Genomic DNA, 18,427 nt, shown 5'->3' on the forward strand with positions numbered 1-18,427 from the left:
AAACCAATCCTCGAGCTAGAGCAGCGATGGTTCAGGGGATGGAGCGTTCGCCTTCCAATGAGGTGAACCGGGTTCGAATCCCCATCGAGGGCTGGTCGAAACGAATACACATCCAACTTGCACGGACCACAATGTTGACGCGAAATATCCTCAGTGGTAGTCGGATCATGGGTTAGAGTCCCTTTGCAGTTTGGCTAACCGTGGGAGGTTCTCGTGGTCTTCCTCTCCATGTAACGCAAATGTGGGTTAGTTCCATCGAAAAGTCCTCCACGAAGGCAAATTTCTCTCAATACTTGATCCAGGAGTTCCCTTGTCTTCTGGATTGGATTCAAAATTACAAGGCTACGTCGTTGAGCATTAATAGTCATAAGCCCAAACAACTGGGTCGGATGTTCAACGACGGTTATAAAATAAAAATAAAAAAACACCCTCTGCTAATTGGATACGCAATTACTACAATGGGCATAAATAAAGCGTAGTAATACACTGTTAGAATTTTTATTTTAAAATAACTGTAAAATAACCGACAGCAGTCTGTCCACCCATTTAACCGTAAAGTTAACAGTAATGAAAATTTTTTACCTTTACGATTTTGAAACCGTTTACACATTGTATGATTAAAAACCGTGAATACAAATCTATACTGTTTTTTTTTAATCATTTACAACAACCATAATTTTAAAACGGTAAAAAAGAAATTTAACGGGACATCGGAGATAGTTTATTAGCTTTATCGTGCTGCCAGAATTTTCTAGAAAAAGGAGGGAAAAAGCCTTTTGCTTTATTAATTTGTTTGTTTATTTTTCTTGATACCTGAAAAACAAAAGTCTTAATATCTAAAGAATAAAAATTACGATTACCACTGGTCTGAAAAAAAAATTTGATATCAAAAGAATAAAAGATTTTGAGATCTAAAAATAAATAAATAAAAGGTTTTGCTGTCTAAAAAATAAAAGGTTTAAATGTCTACAGAAAAACAGCTTTGATATTTTTAAAAAAATGAAAGCTTTTAACATTTAAAGAGTAAAAGGTTTTGATCTCTAAAAAATAACTAAATTAATAGTTGAAAAATAGCTTGACATAAGTTTATCTGCTGAGCGTTACTTAAAACAAATTAGGTAAGTGTCTTATTACGTCGTTAAGGACAAAATTTGTAGAATAAAGTAGAAATAAGAAGAAATAATTTTATTCAGTACAGTTTGCGCATATATTGACCATGCACTTTTGCTACTTAAAACTGCATGTGATTTCGACCAGTGGTATATAGTTCATATGAAAAAGAGCCGATAAAGTGATTTGGAAATCCTGTCTTACAGCGCTGTCGGAATTTAAAAAAATTTCCCATTAAAAACTTTCCCGAATTCAGGGAAAGGTAGTAAACCCAATCTTGTAAAAGCTTACATATTTCGGAAACTGAAACCATGCAAATCTGTTTCGCTAAAGTGGAAAAGCCCTCTACCAAATATTTCCCCTCCAGTAAATATGTATCCTGGTTGGAAAAACCAATTGGAAGCAAACAGGAGGATGAATGCAAAAGTTTTATCAGAAAACTATGGAATTGAAAGTACAATGGGAAAACATGAACTTGGAAGGATGAATAAAAATGGGGAGATTTTTATTATTTTTTGTCTCATTAACAATTTATGAATAAGAGGAGTAATGTTTCAACACAATATCCGTAAGGCTACTTGGATATCTCTCGATAAAAAGACATTGAATCAAATTGACTACATCACTATCGACAAAAAATGGTAGAGGTCTTTTGCTTGATAGTCGAGCCATGCGAGGAGCAGATGCAAATGTTGACCATTTATTGGTCTTTGGTAAAATAAAAATCAAGGTAAGTTACATGAAGAAAGAATGCTATAGATTTAATGACGATAAATTAAGACTTAATGCCATGAAGTTTTATGGCCGAAAAATTAAAGATCAAGACAGTTAGCCAAGAATTTAAACTTCGTTTAAAAAGTCATTTTCAGGATTTAAACGACTTTAATGACATGAAAATATTTGAGGAATGGAAAGAAATAAAAAACATCTGTATGGAGAGTGCTGAAGAGATTCTCAGAAGGACGAAATTTGACGATAAAGAGTGAATATCTGATCAATAACTTAGTTTGTGAAAGACGTGAAAAGAGACAAAAAAATAATTGGAAAGGAGCATGGTGAAATTAAACCAGAACATCGGGAGGATTATAAGTGGAAAATAAAAATTGCAAGATAAGTGAAAAACAAGATAAATGGAAATATAACGAAAATCTGGCCACATCAGCGGAGAAAGCAATTAGAAACGATGGCTCAATAAAGCTTTATGACATCCCTTACAAAATTAGTGGAAAGAGACGATCAATTGAGAGGACAATTAAAAACCAAACAAGTTTTAAAACTTACATTAAAAGAAGACCAACTCAAAAAGTGGGTTGAGCATTTTAAGGAAATCAGCAAGCAATAAAATTGCTTAAATGTAGGAAAGCTGCTGGCAGCTAAAACCTACCTAGTAGACTCTTCAAAGAAAGCTCTTAAATTGCAATCAAAATAGTAACTGTCCTGTTTAATAAAATCATGAAGAGTGAAGAGTGGCCCAATGTCTGGGTCAAAGGCCTGCTGATAAAATTATCAAAAAAGGTGTTTTGACGATGCGTTACAACTGGAGGGGATTCCCTTATTTAAATGTATGTAGCAAATTTTTCTCTAAATTAGTGCTGGAAAGAATGAAAAATACAAATGACAAAAGCCTGCGACCGAAGCAAGCAGGTTTCTGAGCTAGTAGATTATATGTCGACCACATTGCAACATTAAGGATTATTGTCGAACTATCTATGGAAGGGCAATCAGCAATATACTTAAATTTCATAGATTTTGAAAAAGTGTCGACTGTTCGTATTTTGTAAACATTATCAGAAATATATATATATATATATATATATATATATATATATATATATATATATATATATATATAAATATCAATATACAAGTTATCCATGCCGGCAAACAATCAGAATCCTTTGAAGTTGATTCCAGTGTTAGACAGGGTTGTATACTTTCTCCAACAATCTTTTTAAGTGCTGTTGACTGGATTATGAAGAGAGTATCAGAGAATAAAATGGATACAATATGGAACCTTTCTGAATATCTTTCAGATCTTGATTTTGCAGACGATTTATGTTTACTGAAATTCAAGGCATGCAAACAAACACAGACATTTTAAACGCAGAGGCAAAGGAAATGGAGCTTATTTTAAACCAAAATAAAACTAAAATTTTGAAAATTAAAACAAAACAATTAATGGAAATTTTCTTAGAAAATAACGAACTAAAAGAGGTAAACAATTTTACTTACCTTGAAAGTGTAATTAGCTACAAAGGAGAAACTGATGAAGACATACTAAATAGATTAAACAAAGCCATTAGCACTTACGCTATTCTCAGTAAATTCTGAAGAAACAAAAACATAACAAATTCAGCAAAAATTAGAATTTTCAATTCTAATGTTAAATCACTCCCCCTCTATGGATTTGAGACACTGTAGTAAAAATAATATGAAGAAAAAATTCAAGTATTTATTAACAACAGTTTACGAAGAATCTTACATATCAAGTGGTTCCACAAAATTTTTAACACAAAAATCCTTAACAAAACAAAAACCAATTGAACTGGAATTTAAAAAACGTGAATGGGAATGGATAAGTCATGTTCTATGTAAACCTAAATAATTTAAAGTAAAATAAGTTTTTGATTGAAACCCTAACGATAATAGAAAAAGAGGAAGACCTAAAAAAATACTGGAACAGGACGATTGTAAGTGAATTGAATTCAATAGGAAAGACATTGAGTGAGCCACAAATCGAGTGAAATGGAGAACTATGACAAAAACCCTATGCTCCAATTCGGAGTGAAGAAGATATATGTGTACGTATGTAATAGTATATAATGCAATAGCAATAAATATATATGGTAATATAATAAATATAGTACCATGCATGCATCGATATTACAAAAACATTATTATCACGAAAAAAACAATAGACATTAGTTTGTTATTATTTTAACATTTAAACATTTGCTCAATTTGTGACACACAATATCATTCCGCTTTGACTTTTAAAGGTTATAGTAATAATAAATTATTTTATTTTAATTTTAGAATGCGTGATCGTTTTAGTTCAACTCTCTCTGGTACAGGAGCTCCTGCTGGAGCTGGAAGAAAAAAGAGGTCCTTAGAAAACTTTGACGAAGTTTTAGAACAAAAATCCAATCAGGCTCTCAGAATGTTAGATGAGGCGGGACATAAATACCAAGAAGATAGCTGAAATTTTAGTAAGTATTAATAATAGGGATTTTTAATGTATTGCGTTTAATAAATGTTAATTTGAAAATGCCTTATTTTAAATATATATTAAATTATATTTATATGGGTAATTCTCATGAGAAAAGTAATTTTCAGATAAGATCATGAAATCAAAAAAAAAAAAAAAACTAAATAAATAGTAATTACTAATTAAATGAAAAACAGAGGAGGAAAGTAAGAACTATTTATTTTAAGCAGTATGTATTAAGAAATTAATGCTCTAGATTCCTTCCCTCAGGCTTCCTTTTTACTTCATTCCATTATTTTATGCATCAATGAAGGAATGACTAATTGATTAAAATGCTAAAATAGCAATTTTAAAATAAATCATATGCAAATATATTCATACACGAAGGAAACTTATAATGATTTACTTTCTGAGTATAATTTTATTTATTTTTTCATTAATAAATAAAAATAAAGACACGAAAGAAGGATAAAAACAAAAACATTTATAATTAATAATTTCATGATAAATTTTTAATAATCAATAAATATTTAACGATTTCATAAGCAAGGGACACTCTTTAACTTATAGCTTCAATGACTTAAAGGAGAAAACATGCTGAAATGTTGTTTTTGGTTTCTAGTTGTAAATTATTGAAGTTTGTAATAAGATAATTTATTCCCTGATTATTTAGGAGGCTAATGTAGTGTTATGAGAAAATGATACATTAAACTCGGGGAATCAGCTTTAAAATAATGCTATAGCAATATTTTTTCCAAAAAATTGGTATTAAATCGATTTTGAATTCCATGCTTTAGTATCTAAAATGAAAAATATAAATCTGTCAATTAATTAGTTTTCTTCTGAGTAATTGCTTATTTTCTTGTTTAAGTTCATCAGTGAGACTATATAAGACAAACTAGTATATTTTAGTTCCATAAAATAAATAAAAATTAAATTATAAAAAATAAAAATAATAAAACTAAAATAATAAAAAATAATGTTCTTATATTTATTATATTGTTAAAATGTACTTCAAGAGCTTTTTTCCACCTCAAAAAATTTTTAAAATTCGTAAAACAAGTTTGAGGATGACATAAAAATGATTGCTTTTGTAAGAATGATCAATACGCTTGTATAAAAAAAGCTGGAAAAAAAACACACAAAAATAAATCACAAAAAAAAATTATACCTTTTAGTTGAATTAGTGACAGGCAATGTAAATACTTCTGTGTTTTTAATTTATTTCTTTACGTTTTGAAAACCAAATTCGATAATAGTTATTTTTATTTCGTAACTTACACTCAGTTACATTTTTTTGCCTTTTGCTTTAGTTATTACAACATTTAATTGGGATAACAGTATTAAAAATATACCGTCTGTCGGTATTAACATTGTTAATTCTCTGATAGTCACGTGATTTCGCAAGAAATCGTAATGAACTAGTAAATTTGATTTAAGTTTCCAAATAAGCCATTATAATTGTAGTTCATATTACGCTGAAAAAACGTTTTGTTACATTTTCACAAATACTAGATCTCGCTAGAATTGGGTCTAAGCATTTCAAATCAGAAATTAGTTTTGCTCCTAAAGCAACATATTTTTTAAATGACATTTTTAGTCTTATTTTTGTCGAAATGCACAAGTTCAAAAATTGTTACATTTAACAGTTGCATAATATTGCGACGCACTTCTAGAAGAGTTGAGATACATCATCAGGAATAAAGCTGCATAGGAACCCACGCTCAGAAACGTCATTGTACACGACTGGGGGTGCTTTTCTAGTATGACCTGATCAGAAGCAGATTATAATAGGGAAGCACTCCTTATGGCGTATGACGATATTTCCGAGCATGGGTTCCAATGCCGTTTTAATCCTGATGATGTATCCTAACTGGTGTGTATAACTGGTCCTGATGGTGTGTAATTTTATCGCAACATTTTGTGAGACCCCTGTAATAACACATAACGTTATTAAAATTGCAAAATGTCCATAAAAAAACTGTAGCTTGTAGAGTGAAACCAATTGAAGGTTTGAAATCAGCGATACGAAAGTATTTAAGACCTGTAAAAAAAATCTCATGCAACAAAAAAAGAAATCAAACACAATGTTATTTATTTGAAAGAAATGTTTTTTTAATTGAAAAATCAGTTGTGTCGTTTGATAAATTATAGACACATTTAAAAATGAAACAAAAAGTACAATTTTCAATAACGTATATAAATACATAACTCAACTGGGAAATTCATAGTTAAGGCATAACTAGTTTTAGGGAAAATTTCTTTAAATGTATGTAAATAATCATCATTTATAATGTAAATAATAATCATCATCAATCATTTATAATAACTTCGTTGATCGTGTCCTACAGCTATATTCGCTACATTCAAATATAACTGTAAGACAGCTACTTCTATAAATGAAAAAAAAAACTAATACTCTGAGTGCATAACTGTTACCAATGATGTGTGTTAAAAGTATAATTAAAAAAATTTTTATAAAAAGAAGTAGCAGATTTTTAAAAAAAAATCTCATCTGAAACATTAGGTGTGTGTCTAAAAAAAATATTAGTCAAGCTATGTAACTTTCTGTGCTTCATTAAGATTGTGAACAATAGTTAAATTTCACGGTCAACTACTTGTGGAAATAGAGGATTTCGAATCGCTGTTTGATTTAATTCAATCACAGCGCTTAGTGGGGCGGATTACGGATACAGTAGCAAAAAATCAAGATCTTGAATTAATATTTGTTTCCAGTTCACACATTATAAACTAGGTAAACAAATATCTTTAATGACACAATCACTAATATTTGCTTTTGGAAATCAAATCTTATTTTTATACCGTTTTTACAATAATATTATTAAACGGCCATTGATTTGAATTACTATACATAAAGTATGCTGCTAATCACGGCTCAATTCAAAACAATAATTTTTCAAATTTGCACTTATTTACAATTATTTAGATCTAAGAAAAACAGTTATACATCATTAAAATTTCTTTAATTTAAAATTCCAATTATCAGTAATTAGTTTTTGAATATGAAAAAAACAAATTTTTTTTTTCAAACCATTTTTTTTAAATTTTATATTTTGAAACAAATAAACTAATTCCGATAATGTGACTGATTTTTTTAGTAACTACTATACTGTTTTTAATTGAAAAATACCAAAACATATTTTTGTTTATAATTAGAGCGTCATTAAAAAATATATAAGTGGGACATCGATGTCCTATCTGCGTCAAAGGGTTAAGAGGACGCCATACCACGGCAGAAACTTTTCATTGAAAATTCTTTTTGATCTTTATAACTAATTTGAAATTTAAAGTATGGAAAAAGTGAGTTCAGTCAAACCTAGAGTGACTCACAAAATCACAAATAATTGAAAGAAATTTTCAAAATATCAAGGTGAAAACTAATTATGGGAGGATAATTTAGGATTACGCAAAGGGAAAGTTCTCTTCCAATAATTTGTTTGCTGTTTACTTGCTAATTGTTGATATTTTGTAGTTTTTTTTTTCAGCTATTGAAACTTCATGACTTGCTAGAGTTTTTCCTTAACTCACTTTTTCTGTACTTTAAATTTTAAATTAGTTATGGTAGTGAAAAAAATGGCAATGAAAAATTTCTCTCGTGGTATAGCGTCCTCGAATATCAAAATTATGTCATCCACTTTGATTAGCATAGCACACGCATGCAAAACTTTTTATGCAGTTTCACCAACAGTTGTGGCCTTATTAAATGTAGAATTATACAAAAAGCTTTATTTTTTATAATGGTTATATAATATCTAAACGGATATACAAAATCACATTAAGATTGTTCAGCAATAATTTACAAGTATTCATGCTAAGTCTTCATAATTATATAATTGCTACAAGCTGTAAGCTTTGTATGAACGTTGTGACATAAATCTAGAATTTTTTACTTAATGTAATTATTAAAAATTTTAAAAATTCTACTTTCAAACTAAATTTTTTTTTACTTTTGTGACATAAATCTAAAATTTATAAAAAGTTAAACATAACTCAAAATTTACAGCTATTTTTATACACATAATTAGTTCACCTTCTAGATAGTTAACTGTAAAACTGTTCATAAATGAGTTATACCCTATTTTTTGTCACGAAAAAAATATTTATGATTATTAAGCGCTTTCTCTAGATTTCAGTCATAATAAACGCGTGATTATCTTTTTTTTTCATAGCTTTTTCTAAACTCCGTATAATGTTTGCAATTTTTCTTAAAACTCATGATGGTAAAATCAAAATTTTTACAATATGGAATGCATGATAGTTTTGATCCATTAGATAAATGTTTCAACGAAAATAATTGCCCTCCTATATTTTACATTTTAAGCATTTCTAAATAAAACAAATTAATACCATAGTTGTAAGCATTTTACACTTTTTGTGGAATATCTTTTTAGCATTGGTAAAATTTATATTTGAATATTTCATTCTTAATTCAATAAACCTGAGTTAATATTATTTTTACGAATTAGACAGATAAATATTACAAACCTGAAAATTCTATACAAATATCAAGTGTTAACGTATGTAATTGTTATCAAAATTCAATACAATTAATTGTGCTCACATTTCTACAGGAGAAAAAAAGTGCGGCTACAGTTGATCCAAGTTTTAGCCACCGTTATATTTAGAAAGAAAAAACCTCGGATGATTTTAAGGATTTTTATAATATTTAAGACATATATACGCTGTTTTTTTTTTTTTAAAATGAAGATGGTTAACTCAATGTTTGCTTTTTTATTTGAGTCAACCATATCAGTCTACTCCCATAGAGCGAGAAGCAGCTCAGAAGGGATAGAGCAGGGGTTTCCAACTTACATGAGGCCGGGGGCCACAATTAAAAACACAAATCAAATGGCGGGCCGCAACTTATCTTAATTTTATGTAGGACTCTTTTATGTTTGAAGAAACATTAAATATTAATGGCAGATTTTTACCAAGCTGTACAAAACAAAAGTATTGAATTGCAAATTAAAATAAGAAGTAGATTTTTAAAAAATATTTAATTGTTATTAATAATATTTTTAAAAATATTAAATAAGTAATAAAATTTCGGGATACAATAATTTTAATGTGCACCTATGCTTTAAACAATTAATGTACAACAGATATCTAATTGTTAAGATATAAAACTTTGGAAAGGTTGGTAATAAAATTTACATAGTAGCACACAAAATATTCATTGAGAAAATTGAGGTTTGTCTGCTGCAACTACCAGAGAATAGATATTTAGATTTTAACTTAAAAATTTAAAAATGTGTGTGCAAATATTTTCGTCCAAAAATTAGTGGTTTCAAAAAGTTAAGTCGGAAAATTATATAAATTATTTGGTAACGCATTAACACTTAATTTTGTATCATTTGATAATTTCATTTTTTCCCTTTTTAACTACAGGTTAACAAACATGGAGTTCAAGCAGATAGGAAAGAGGCGAAAAATGAAACTTCAAAAAGGAAAAGATGGAGAAATAGGACACCCAATGCCGCTTACAATCAACATCATCTTAAATACTCATCATCAGTCTTAGGTAGCATTCGTTGATCGATGTGCCACATCACACTTTTGTCTTCATTTGTTAGAGTTAACTTGTAAATGATAGTGTAAATAAACGTATTACTTTCGATAATATTTTTGCTTTTGAGTATATTTTTCAACGTAAAAAACTTTTTTTCAGTAATATTTCATAAAATCGACATCGATGTTTATGGAAAAATTCCGTCAACAATATAATTTTAAGCAAAATTTGCTCAGTAATTAAAGTAATTGATTAAACAATTTTTGAAAACATTCTAAAACTATGAATGTTAAATACATAACTCAACTACGAAACTCATAGTTAGCGGAAAAGATGGAAAATTAGACACCCAATGCCACTTACAATCAACATCATCTTAAATACTCATCTATCAGTCTTAGGTCGCATTCGTTGATCGATGTGCCACATCACACTTTTGTTTTCATTTGTCAGAGTTAACTTGTAAATGATAATGTAAATAAACGTATTACTTTCGATAATATTTTTGTTTTTGAGTGTATGTTTCAACGTAAAAAAATTTTTTCAGTAATATTTCATAAAATCGGCATCGATGTTTATGGAAAAATTCTGCCAACAATATAATTTTAAGTAAAATTTGTTCTGTAGTTAAAGTGATTGATTAAACAGTTTTTGATAACATTCTGAAACTATGAATGTATCCTAAAATATGAAAGATAATAAAAAAATTCGACTTCTCTGTTGTTTTATAGAAAACTGGCTCAATTACAAGCAAGCATTACTACAGTCAACACTTAATGATGTTATCATATTTGCCCTAAATTCTGTAAATTTATTGCTCTCTGGAAAAATTAAATGGTTTTAATTCTGTGTAAATAAATAATGTAAAAGAAAAATAATTGGGTGATACACACTTGAAGCATAAGAAGTATAAATTGTTTTATTATTTGTTGCAGATTTTGAATAATTTAGCTGTATTTAATAGCCCATTTAGGTTTAGCATCCTTTCAACAAAAAAATTTTTATTACAAATTTTTAATGTAAGCAATTACTAAATTTAAAAATTATTTTTTTATCTCAAATTAAACAAGATTTTACTATTGACTGAAACAAAAAAAAATAATACTGGGGGGGGGGGACATAAATATTGAGCAAATGGAAGTACAAGGACATATTATAGTTTCGGATCCATAAACAAGAACCTTCCTCGGAAACTAAACACCAAAAGATGATAGAGAAGTAAAGAGACAGACACGTGCTAAGTGATTTAACCAATGGGGACAAATGAACAAATTTCAACAAAATCATAAAAAAAGAGATAAGAAACAAGTATGAGGCATGAATACCATGATGGACCAGATTAAATTATAAAAAAAGTTTCTAAGATTAAGAAATGGTGGGATGCTAGATAAATTATTAACTAAATTATTAGAGTTTCTTAAAAATCAAGTTCGGTAGGGTATGCAATTTCTCATATATAAGTGATGTTTAAAACTTTTAAAAGGTTGAGGGACCGAGAAACAGAAAAAAAGTGCTTTTTAACACCTTATGCCAAAAATGTAGCAATAAATTTGTAACTTGTGACTGTTTATTTTGGTTGTTATATGCAACAGTTGCGCAAAATTTCTTAAACCTAGCTTAATTTATGAAGATATGAACATTTTTACAAAAAAAAATAATTTTTGTGTCTTCCATATTTTTTTCTATAGCATTAAAATTATTCAAAAAAATTAAACAAAACTTTTGGAGCAATTTAAAATTACTTTCAAAATTATTGCTTTAACACTTGAGCAATTTCCGTTAAAATTGTGCAAGATATGAGTAATTAAAGTAGTTCTTTTATATGAGTAAATAAAGTAGTAGTAGTAGTAGTAGACAGCGCATGCACGGGAAAAATAAAAAATAAGAATTCTTCTTAATTTTGTAGAGAATCGTATTTGGTGACAAATAAAAAAACAGTCCGACTTGAATAGTTTAAAAATTTTAAAAGTTGCAAGCAATTTTCTGAGTAGTTTTTGTACTTTTTAAAAGAAAGCTCAAAATAATAAGGGATTTCCACATATTTTATTTTGTATTTAAATAACGGCATTGTTGGGGATCGTCCCCCATAAAAGTATCTTTTCTTTCGCCTGTTTTCTTTCCTTATTAGTTAGCTTTTTTGTGTATTCATGTATATTGTTGGGAATTATCATTTGTTATCGAATTTTTCCCTGTTTTTTTATTAATATTTGCAAAACAAGTATAAAAGAAATTTACTGAACCAAGTAAACTTCATTTAAAGTTAAAATTTACATCGTATATTGAAACATAAATTTTTCTACTACGCTAGAAAAAAAAATTCTTTAACTTAACTTAGTTAACTATGAACTTGGAAATTTCCGATGCAGCTTAGTAGATCGACAACAGTAAAATTATACTATTAATTAATTCTCGATTCATAAGCTGGAAGATAGTTCTAACAGTCTTCAAAAAATGAGGCGTGTCGAAAGAGCGTGCGAATCCTGGACTTATGAAATTAATTTGGTTCTGATTTAAGGGGAAAATGCATGGTAAGTAAATGTTGATTGATAGCATAGCATCCTGAAATCTCTGAAAATTGTTCAAACAAAATTATAAAAATTATCAGCATTGGTGCAAAAATATTCAAATGTAGCAATTAATTTAGGACAGAAAGTATTAGTTATTTAAACTCTGAAAATATATCAGGTTCAAGTAAAAGTTTTCTTCCATTCGAAAAGTAAATATAAAATTTATTACTTTCCTTCTGTTAAATAATAATCTTATAAATTTTCAATTCTCAAAATGCAATGCTAATTTAAATATCTTATAATCATTTTGTTTTATTTAATCAGTTTATGATTTGTTTAAAGTTTTTTAATTTTAGTCAAAATTTTAAAAACTGTGAAATTGTTTTCCTATTTATTAGTAAAAAAAAATTTAAAATTGTTAGTTTTTTCTTTAAATAAGTTATTAAACCTTGTTTTTTTTATTCTATTGTGTTTTCTTTTATTTTTTGCAGATTTAAAATCATTCTAATTGCAATTAAATTATTAATTAACTATTTCTTAATTTCATAATTTTATTCGCGATATTTGTTAAAGCAAACTTAGAAAAAATAATGTATTCTGCCGTTTCATTGCTTTAATGTTAATTTTTAGATTTCAAAATTTTTATGCGCTTCTATAAATTTGTTATTAAGTTTTCCTTGCTTGCAATTTTCTCAATATTGAACTTTAAACTATGTTAACTTTGAACAAAAGGGAAAATTATAACATTATTTGTAACCTCCTCTCTGGATAAATCGTAATCTTAAATATATGATAATATTTTTTTACCAAAAAGCTCTAAATATTGCCTTTCTTATTTTTCCCCTTATTTTAATTTAGCAATAACATTTATATTTGAGATAGTTTATTTTCTCTTTTTTGCTGTTTTCTCTAAACATTAATTATTATTTTAAAGTTTCTTAAATATTACAAGTCATACATTATATCACTGGACTTAGTTCTTTTTTTAACATCAAGTTAAAGTGTTAAAATTTTTTGAAAGAGCCAGTTTTTTCCTCTCTTTTTAAATATTAAATTTATATTTATTTTTATTATTAAAACTTTAGTAATCAATTATTTTCTTTTTGTTACTAATATATTAGGTGGTGCGGAAATTATAATGTGGTTTTTGTTACATTAAATTGCAAAATATATTTTAACAAGTTTTTTTTTCAATCAATGTTATAAATATTTTCATTATCTCAAACTTTTTGCTATCTAGCCTGCAAAATTTAAATGCCAAATAGATCAAAATCAATATTTTTGAACAATATATCAGGCTTTTTGGAACTATTACAGCAATCAGAATGTATAGAAATCTGATAGTATATGGTGATCTGATGGTATTTATGATGGAGTACTCCTACCTTTATTCATTAAATTGTACATAAAAACTCAAGACCACTCTGTCAAAAACAATCCCCGAAAAAAAATCATGAATAAGGGTGAGAAAAAAGCCTGAAAAATAATTCCGAGAAGAATGGAATAAAGAAATGTACTGATATTTATATTAAATATTAAGCTGCGAATTCATATAATCAAGTAAGAAGTGCTAGAATGAGTCATCTGTATACATCTAAATAATACAATGTGTATACATTCAGAACAATTTTGAATTTATTGCAATATTTCGTTCATACTTTGCATTTTAGTTTGTTAAAATATGCAGTAAAACAAAATTTTATACCTTATTATTTATTTTCTAGATCGCTATTAAATAAAATAATTTCAAAATATTAAAGGGCAAACTTTAAAATTGTATGCAAACTATACTTTTTTTGAGAATGCCATACATAAATGATCAAAATATTGTATACCAGTGCTATATTTACATAGCAGATAAAAATGTTAATTTAATAAAGGTATACAATATTTTGATTGAGCTTCTAAAATCGTTCAAAGTAGGACACTGTCTTTTTTTTCGCGATGTAAAATTTTAAAAAAAACGCATATTGTTAGTTTGTACCACGTTTTTATTAATAAATACATAAAAATTGTAAATTTTGACGCATTTTTGAAATCATGAATAAAGTTTATTTTACACCATGTATTTTCATTATTGTTATCCTTAATAACTGGGGGGGGACAAAATATTTCTGTTTACACCTGAAAATTGACTCTGTCCGGTTCTGGACAAACAAAAAGGTTTAATGTTATAAAATTTATCTTGTAGTGCTAAACTCTTGCTACTACCATCACTTAATCTGCTTTCAATCCTCCTGAAATGATTATCGACAAAATCTAACAACAAATACTACACAGGAATCCCTTTAAAAATATTATTAAGTCATCCGACCAGCCGATTTAAAACATTGAAACTGCTTTTTGCTTAGAGTTGTGAGCAGTCGTTTTGTTCGTAAAATAAAACAAACAACTTAACTCCAACATTCGCCGTAAATCGAAAAAGATCTATCCTTTCAAATACTTGGCAATATGTTCACCTACTGACAAGGGTGAATAAGATGTTTGGACTAATCTCTCTGTAGAAATTACAAAAGCTTTCAGAGCAACATTTTGTGTACAAAAAGCTTAATAATTTTGAAAGGAATCTCGTTCTAAAAGTCGGTGAATGGAGAGGAATGTAAAGCTACAGTTGGAAAGACTGGTAGTTTTTCGGTTAAATCGGGGACAAATAGTAAATCTTAATCCGAAACGCTCTTTTTATATGATTCGCATCAACCATTATTTCACTATACATACAAACAGCTTTTTCTAACACCTATTTCTTTTCAATGTATTTTCCAATAAACGAGTGAATTTTAAACACTTTTGTTGAAACAGAAATCAGATTATTTCAAAGGATTATTTTGACGAAATTAAAAATTATTTCGTATCATCTAAATCAATTAATGATATAAGGATTTATTGCGAAATAAAGACAGGCCATAAAATGAAAATCAGATGGCACAAAGACTAAAAATAAATGGTTTTAGAATAAAAGAGAAATAAATGGTAAATAGAAATAAATGGTGAATAGAAATGAACGGTTAGAAATAAATGGTTGTCCTACCCAATTTTATTATTTTACCGTGCTGGCCTGAAATTGAGACTCAAAAGATCAAATACTGGCACTAAAACATTTAAATTAAAGCTGGTTTTCTTACTATTCTTAATTAAAAACTACTAGCTGAATATTCGTTCTTCATATAAGGTGGGGAAAGAAAGTAAACAATCTAAAAATGAGCACAGAATAAAACACTCATAAGACATATACCAACATAATTAATAACGCTAAAATAATTCTTTTTCTTATTTATTATTAGCTGAATACACGTTCTTCGTACGGGATGTAAAAAGTAAACAATCGAAAAATCAGCACTAAACGAAATACTCAAAATCATGCATAAACTTAAGGGCATACACCAATATAATTAATAGCGCTAAAATAATTATAACTTTTTTTACTTAATACAAGATGAATACTCGTTCTTTGTACCAGCTGAGAAAAAGTAAACAATCGAAAAATCAGTACAGAACAAAACTCTGATAACCATGTATAAACTGAAAGACATATACCAATGTAATTAGTAACGCTAAAATAATTCCCGTGATTTTTTTTATTTATTATTATTTGTTGTCCTTCTCGAGGACTTTACGCTATAAGATTAAGCAGAAAGTAATAATTTGGTAATTCATCCCATCAAAAGAAAAATTAACTGTATTCAGTATCATCTAGTAAAATGCTGTTACTCGAGGCAACTCATGACATTTTAAATTTACCACAATCAAGTTACTTTCTCCTGTACTTGGATATTCGAAGGGCCGTAAAAATTCGATCATGAAAATGTACAGCATTTGCGCAGCTCTAACAGCATCAAATTTACACGTAAAATATTTTGTACATACATAGGAGTATGTTTGGTACCTATTAAAACTGCGCCAATAAGCATGATGCTAGTAGTGCCTATTGCTAGAATTAAGCATCATTGGAGTCAATAGTATGACGACTTCTTACGATTTTTACAATGAAAAATGACATTTTTTTTCATTAATTTTGTTTTAGTGCATGGCTTATTTTCTTTTCAATTCCTACCTATAATCAAAATTAATTAAGCATTATTGACGTCCTTATTCGTCAGCTTCATTAGAAAAAATAAACATGTGTTTTCAAACTACTTAAATACTAATTTGTTGACGTAGTCTGGCTCTGCTACAGATTATTGTGCTTGTCAGTATTGTGATATGAAAAATAATTAGATATTAAAGAACGTACAATAAACTCATTTTTTTTATTCATGAGAGCTATAAGCAAGAAAACATCACTGATACAATCTTTAAAATATTAAAAAAAGAAAACGGTATAATTTATATAATTCTATTTTTTAAACATTGCTTGCGAACGAACTAATTGAAATTTTTTAAAGATTTTTTGGATTGAAGGCTAAAATTGCCCTTTTCACCCACAGTCCAAATTTCAAGACGCTAGCACAAACGGTTCTGAAGTTACGAGAAAGACACACAAAGGCAGACGAACTCCCCATTTTATTTGTACTAGCCGAATAGCCAATCTTCCCACGGAATGAAAAAAATCAATAAATCAGGGCTGAACAACACTACTAATTCATTCATAAAACTGGAAGGCATATACCGACACAATTATTAAAGCTAAAATAATTTCAACTATTTATTTATGTATTAATATTTGCCGCCCTTCCTGGTGGCTTTGCGTTATTAAATTAAGCAAACACATTTTTTTGTAGTTCATCCCGTCAGTGTAGTCTATCCCAATATTAGTATGATGCTATTGCTCGTGACCAATTCATGATAATCAAAACTTATCACGATCAAGTAGTTTTTTCCGGTACTTATCCCTTTCGAGGATCCGTAGCGCACGTATTTTCACAGTAACTATACTAAAACTGCTCAGTATTGGTGCACTTTAAATAATTACCATATATGTTAATATAAAACTTTTTTTTTTTTTTTTTTTTTTTTTTTTTTTTTTTTTTTTACTACGGAACCTTAAGTAATCAACCTTCTTTCGGCGGAACTCCAACTTTATTCATAAAGGTTGAGGTAATTGTGAATGTTATAATCTATAAATGACTATATTTAAAATATATAATTAAAGGAAAACGAAGATTTTTCAGCGTTTTATTATTAATAATCTTAAATTAGGTTTTATGTCTGACTGTAAAAATTTGCAGTCCTTCAGCTACATCTAGTTCTAGCTATGAATTTGTTTCTGGTGTACCGGTATATGCATAAGACGAAAAGGATTAAAATAAGATAAATTACTATTTATTTCGAAATGAAAACTTAAAAGAACGGCTATATCCATTAAAAATGGTTATTTTGGAAACATATTTCCTTATTTTGTTATTTTGATTTGAAAAGCGTGATAGGAGATACCAATATATAAATAATTGTTTATTATTATTAACACAATTAAAAATTATCACACGATTTGTCTATCATTTGAATAATAATATAAATCAGAAGAAATGCAAATAATAATACAAATCACAGAAATATCAAACTATCACTTGTAAGAATCTATTCAATACCATTACCATTATTAAGGGCACATTCAGAAGCCATATTGATGTTAAATATTAACTCTATCATCGTCAATTGACAACAACAACAAAAATCTATCACTCCTTTAAAATTATGACGTTATCAAAAATAATTTCTGATAATATAATAGTTTCCATGGTACAAACAACCCAAAAAAATGTCCAACTTTTTTTTCGTGTCTTTTTTTTACTTCTTTACCATTGTTTTTCTTTATTCATTTATTTAGCAACTAAGTTTCTGCGAATAGTGCATTTCTGCATTTCTCTCGGTATTACATTTACTTTAAATCCTCATTTTATATACAACAATTTTCTATTCGCCATTGAATTTTAGATTATTTTAGAAATTAAAAATTTTTTGAAAGTTATAATAGTACAAGAAAATACCTGGCCAAGTATTAAGTTTAAGAACGCAAATAAGAAAATTATGGAGAACCAGATAAAGTTTATAAAAAAAAATTATTTTTTAGACTATTTCGGTGAAAGTAAGGATAAAGATAGGCCAGGAGATGAGCTTAATGAAAGGTTTGATGAA

The 18,427-nt window shown here is 28.0% G+C and overlaps 1 protein-coding gene across 2 annotated transcripts in view; it reads left to right on the forward strand.

Moving 5' to 3' along the window:
- The window catches only part of LOC107452247 (uncharacterized), a 29,350-nt gene extending 19,401 nt beyond the window's left edge, over positions 1 to 9,949 (forward strand). The window contains exons 3-4 of one of the 2 annotated variants that reach the window (XM_016068602.5): positions 4,147 to 4,319; positions 9,728 to 9,948. In XM_016068602.5, coding sequence (XP_015924088.1) covers positions 4,147 to 4,312 — 166 coding nt within the window. In that variant the 3' untranslated portion in view covers positions 4,313 to 4,319; positions 9,728 to 9,948. Of the gene's footprint in view, positions 1 to 4,146; positions 4,320 to 9,727 lie in introns of both variants that reach the window. The other variant, XM_043039980.3, reaches the window with a different exon arrangement.
- Positions 9,950 to 18,427: the final 8,478 nt, after the last annotated feature.

Source organism: Parasteatoda tepidariorum, chromosome 8 (genome assembly GCF_982258835.1).
Source record: "Parasteatoda tepidariorum strain Cologne lab strain chromosome 8, Ptep-v5.0, whole genome shotgun sequence".
Taxonomy (NCBI): domain Eukaryota; kingdom Metazoa; phylum Arthropoda; class Arachnida; order Araneae; family Theridiidae; genus Parasteatoda; species Parasteatoda tepidariorum.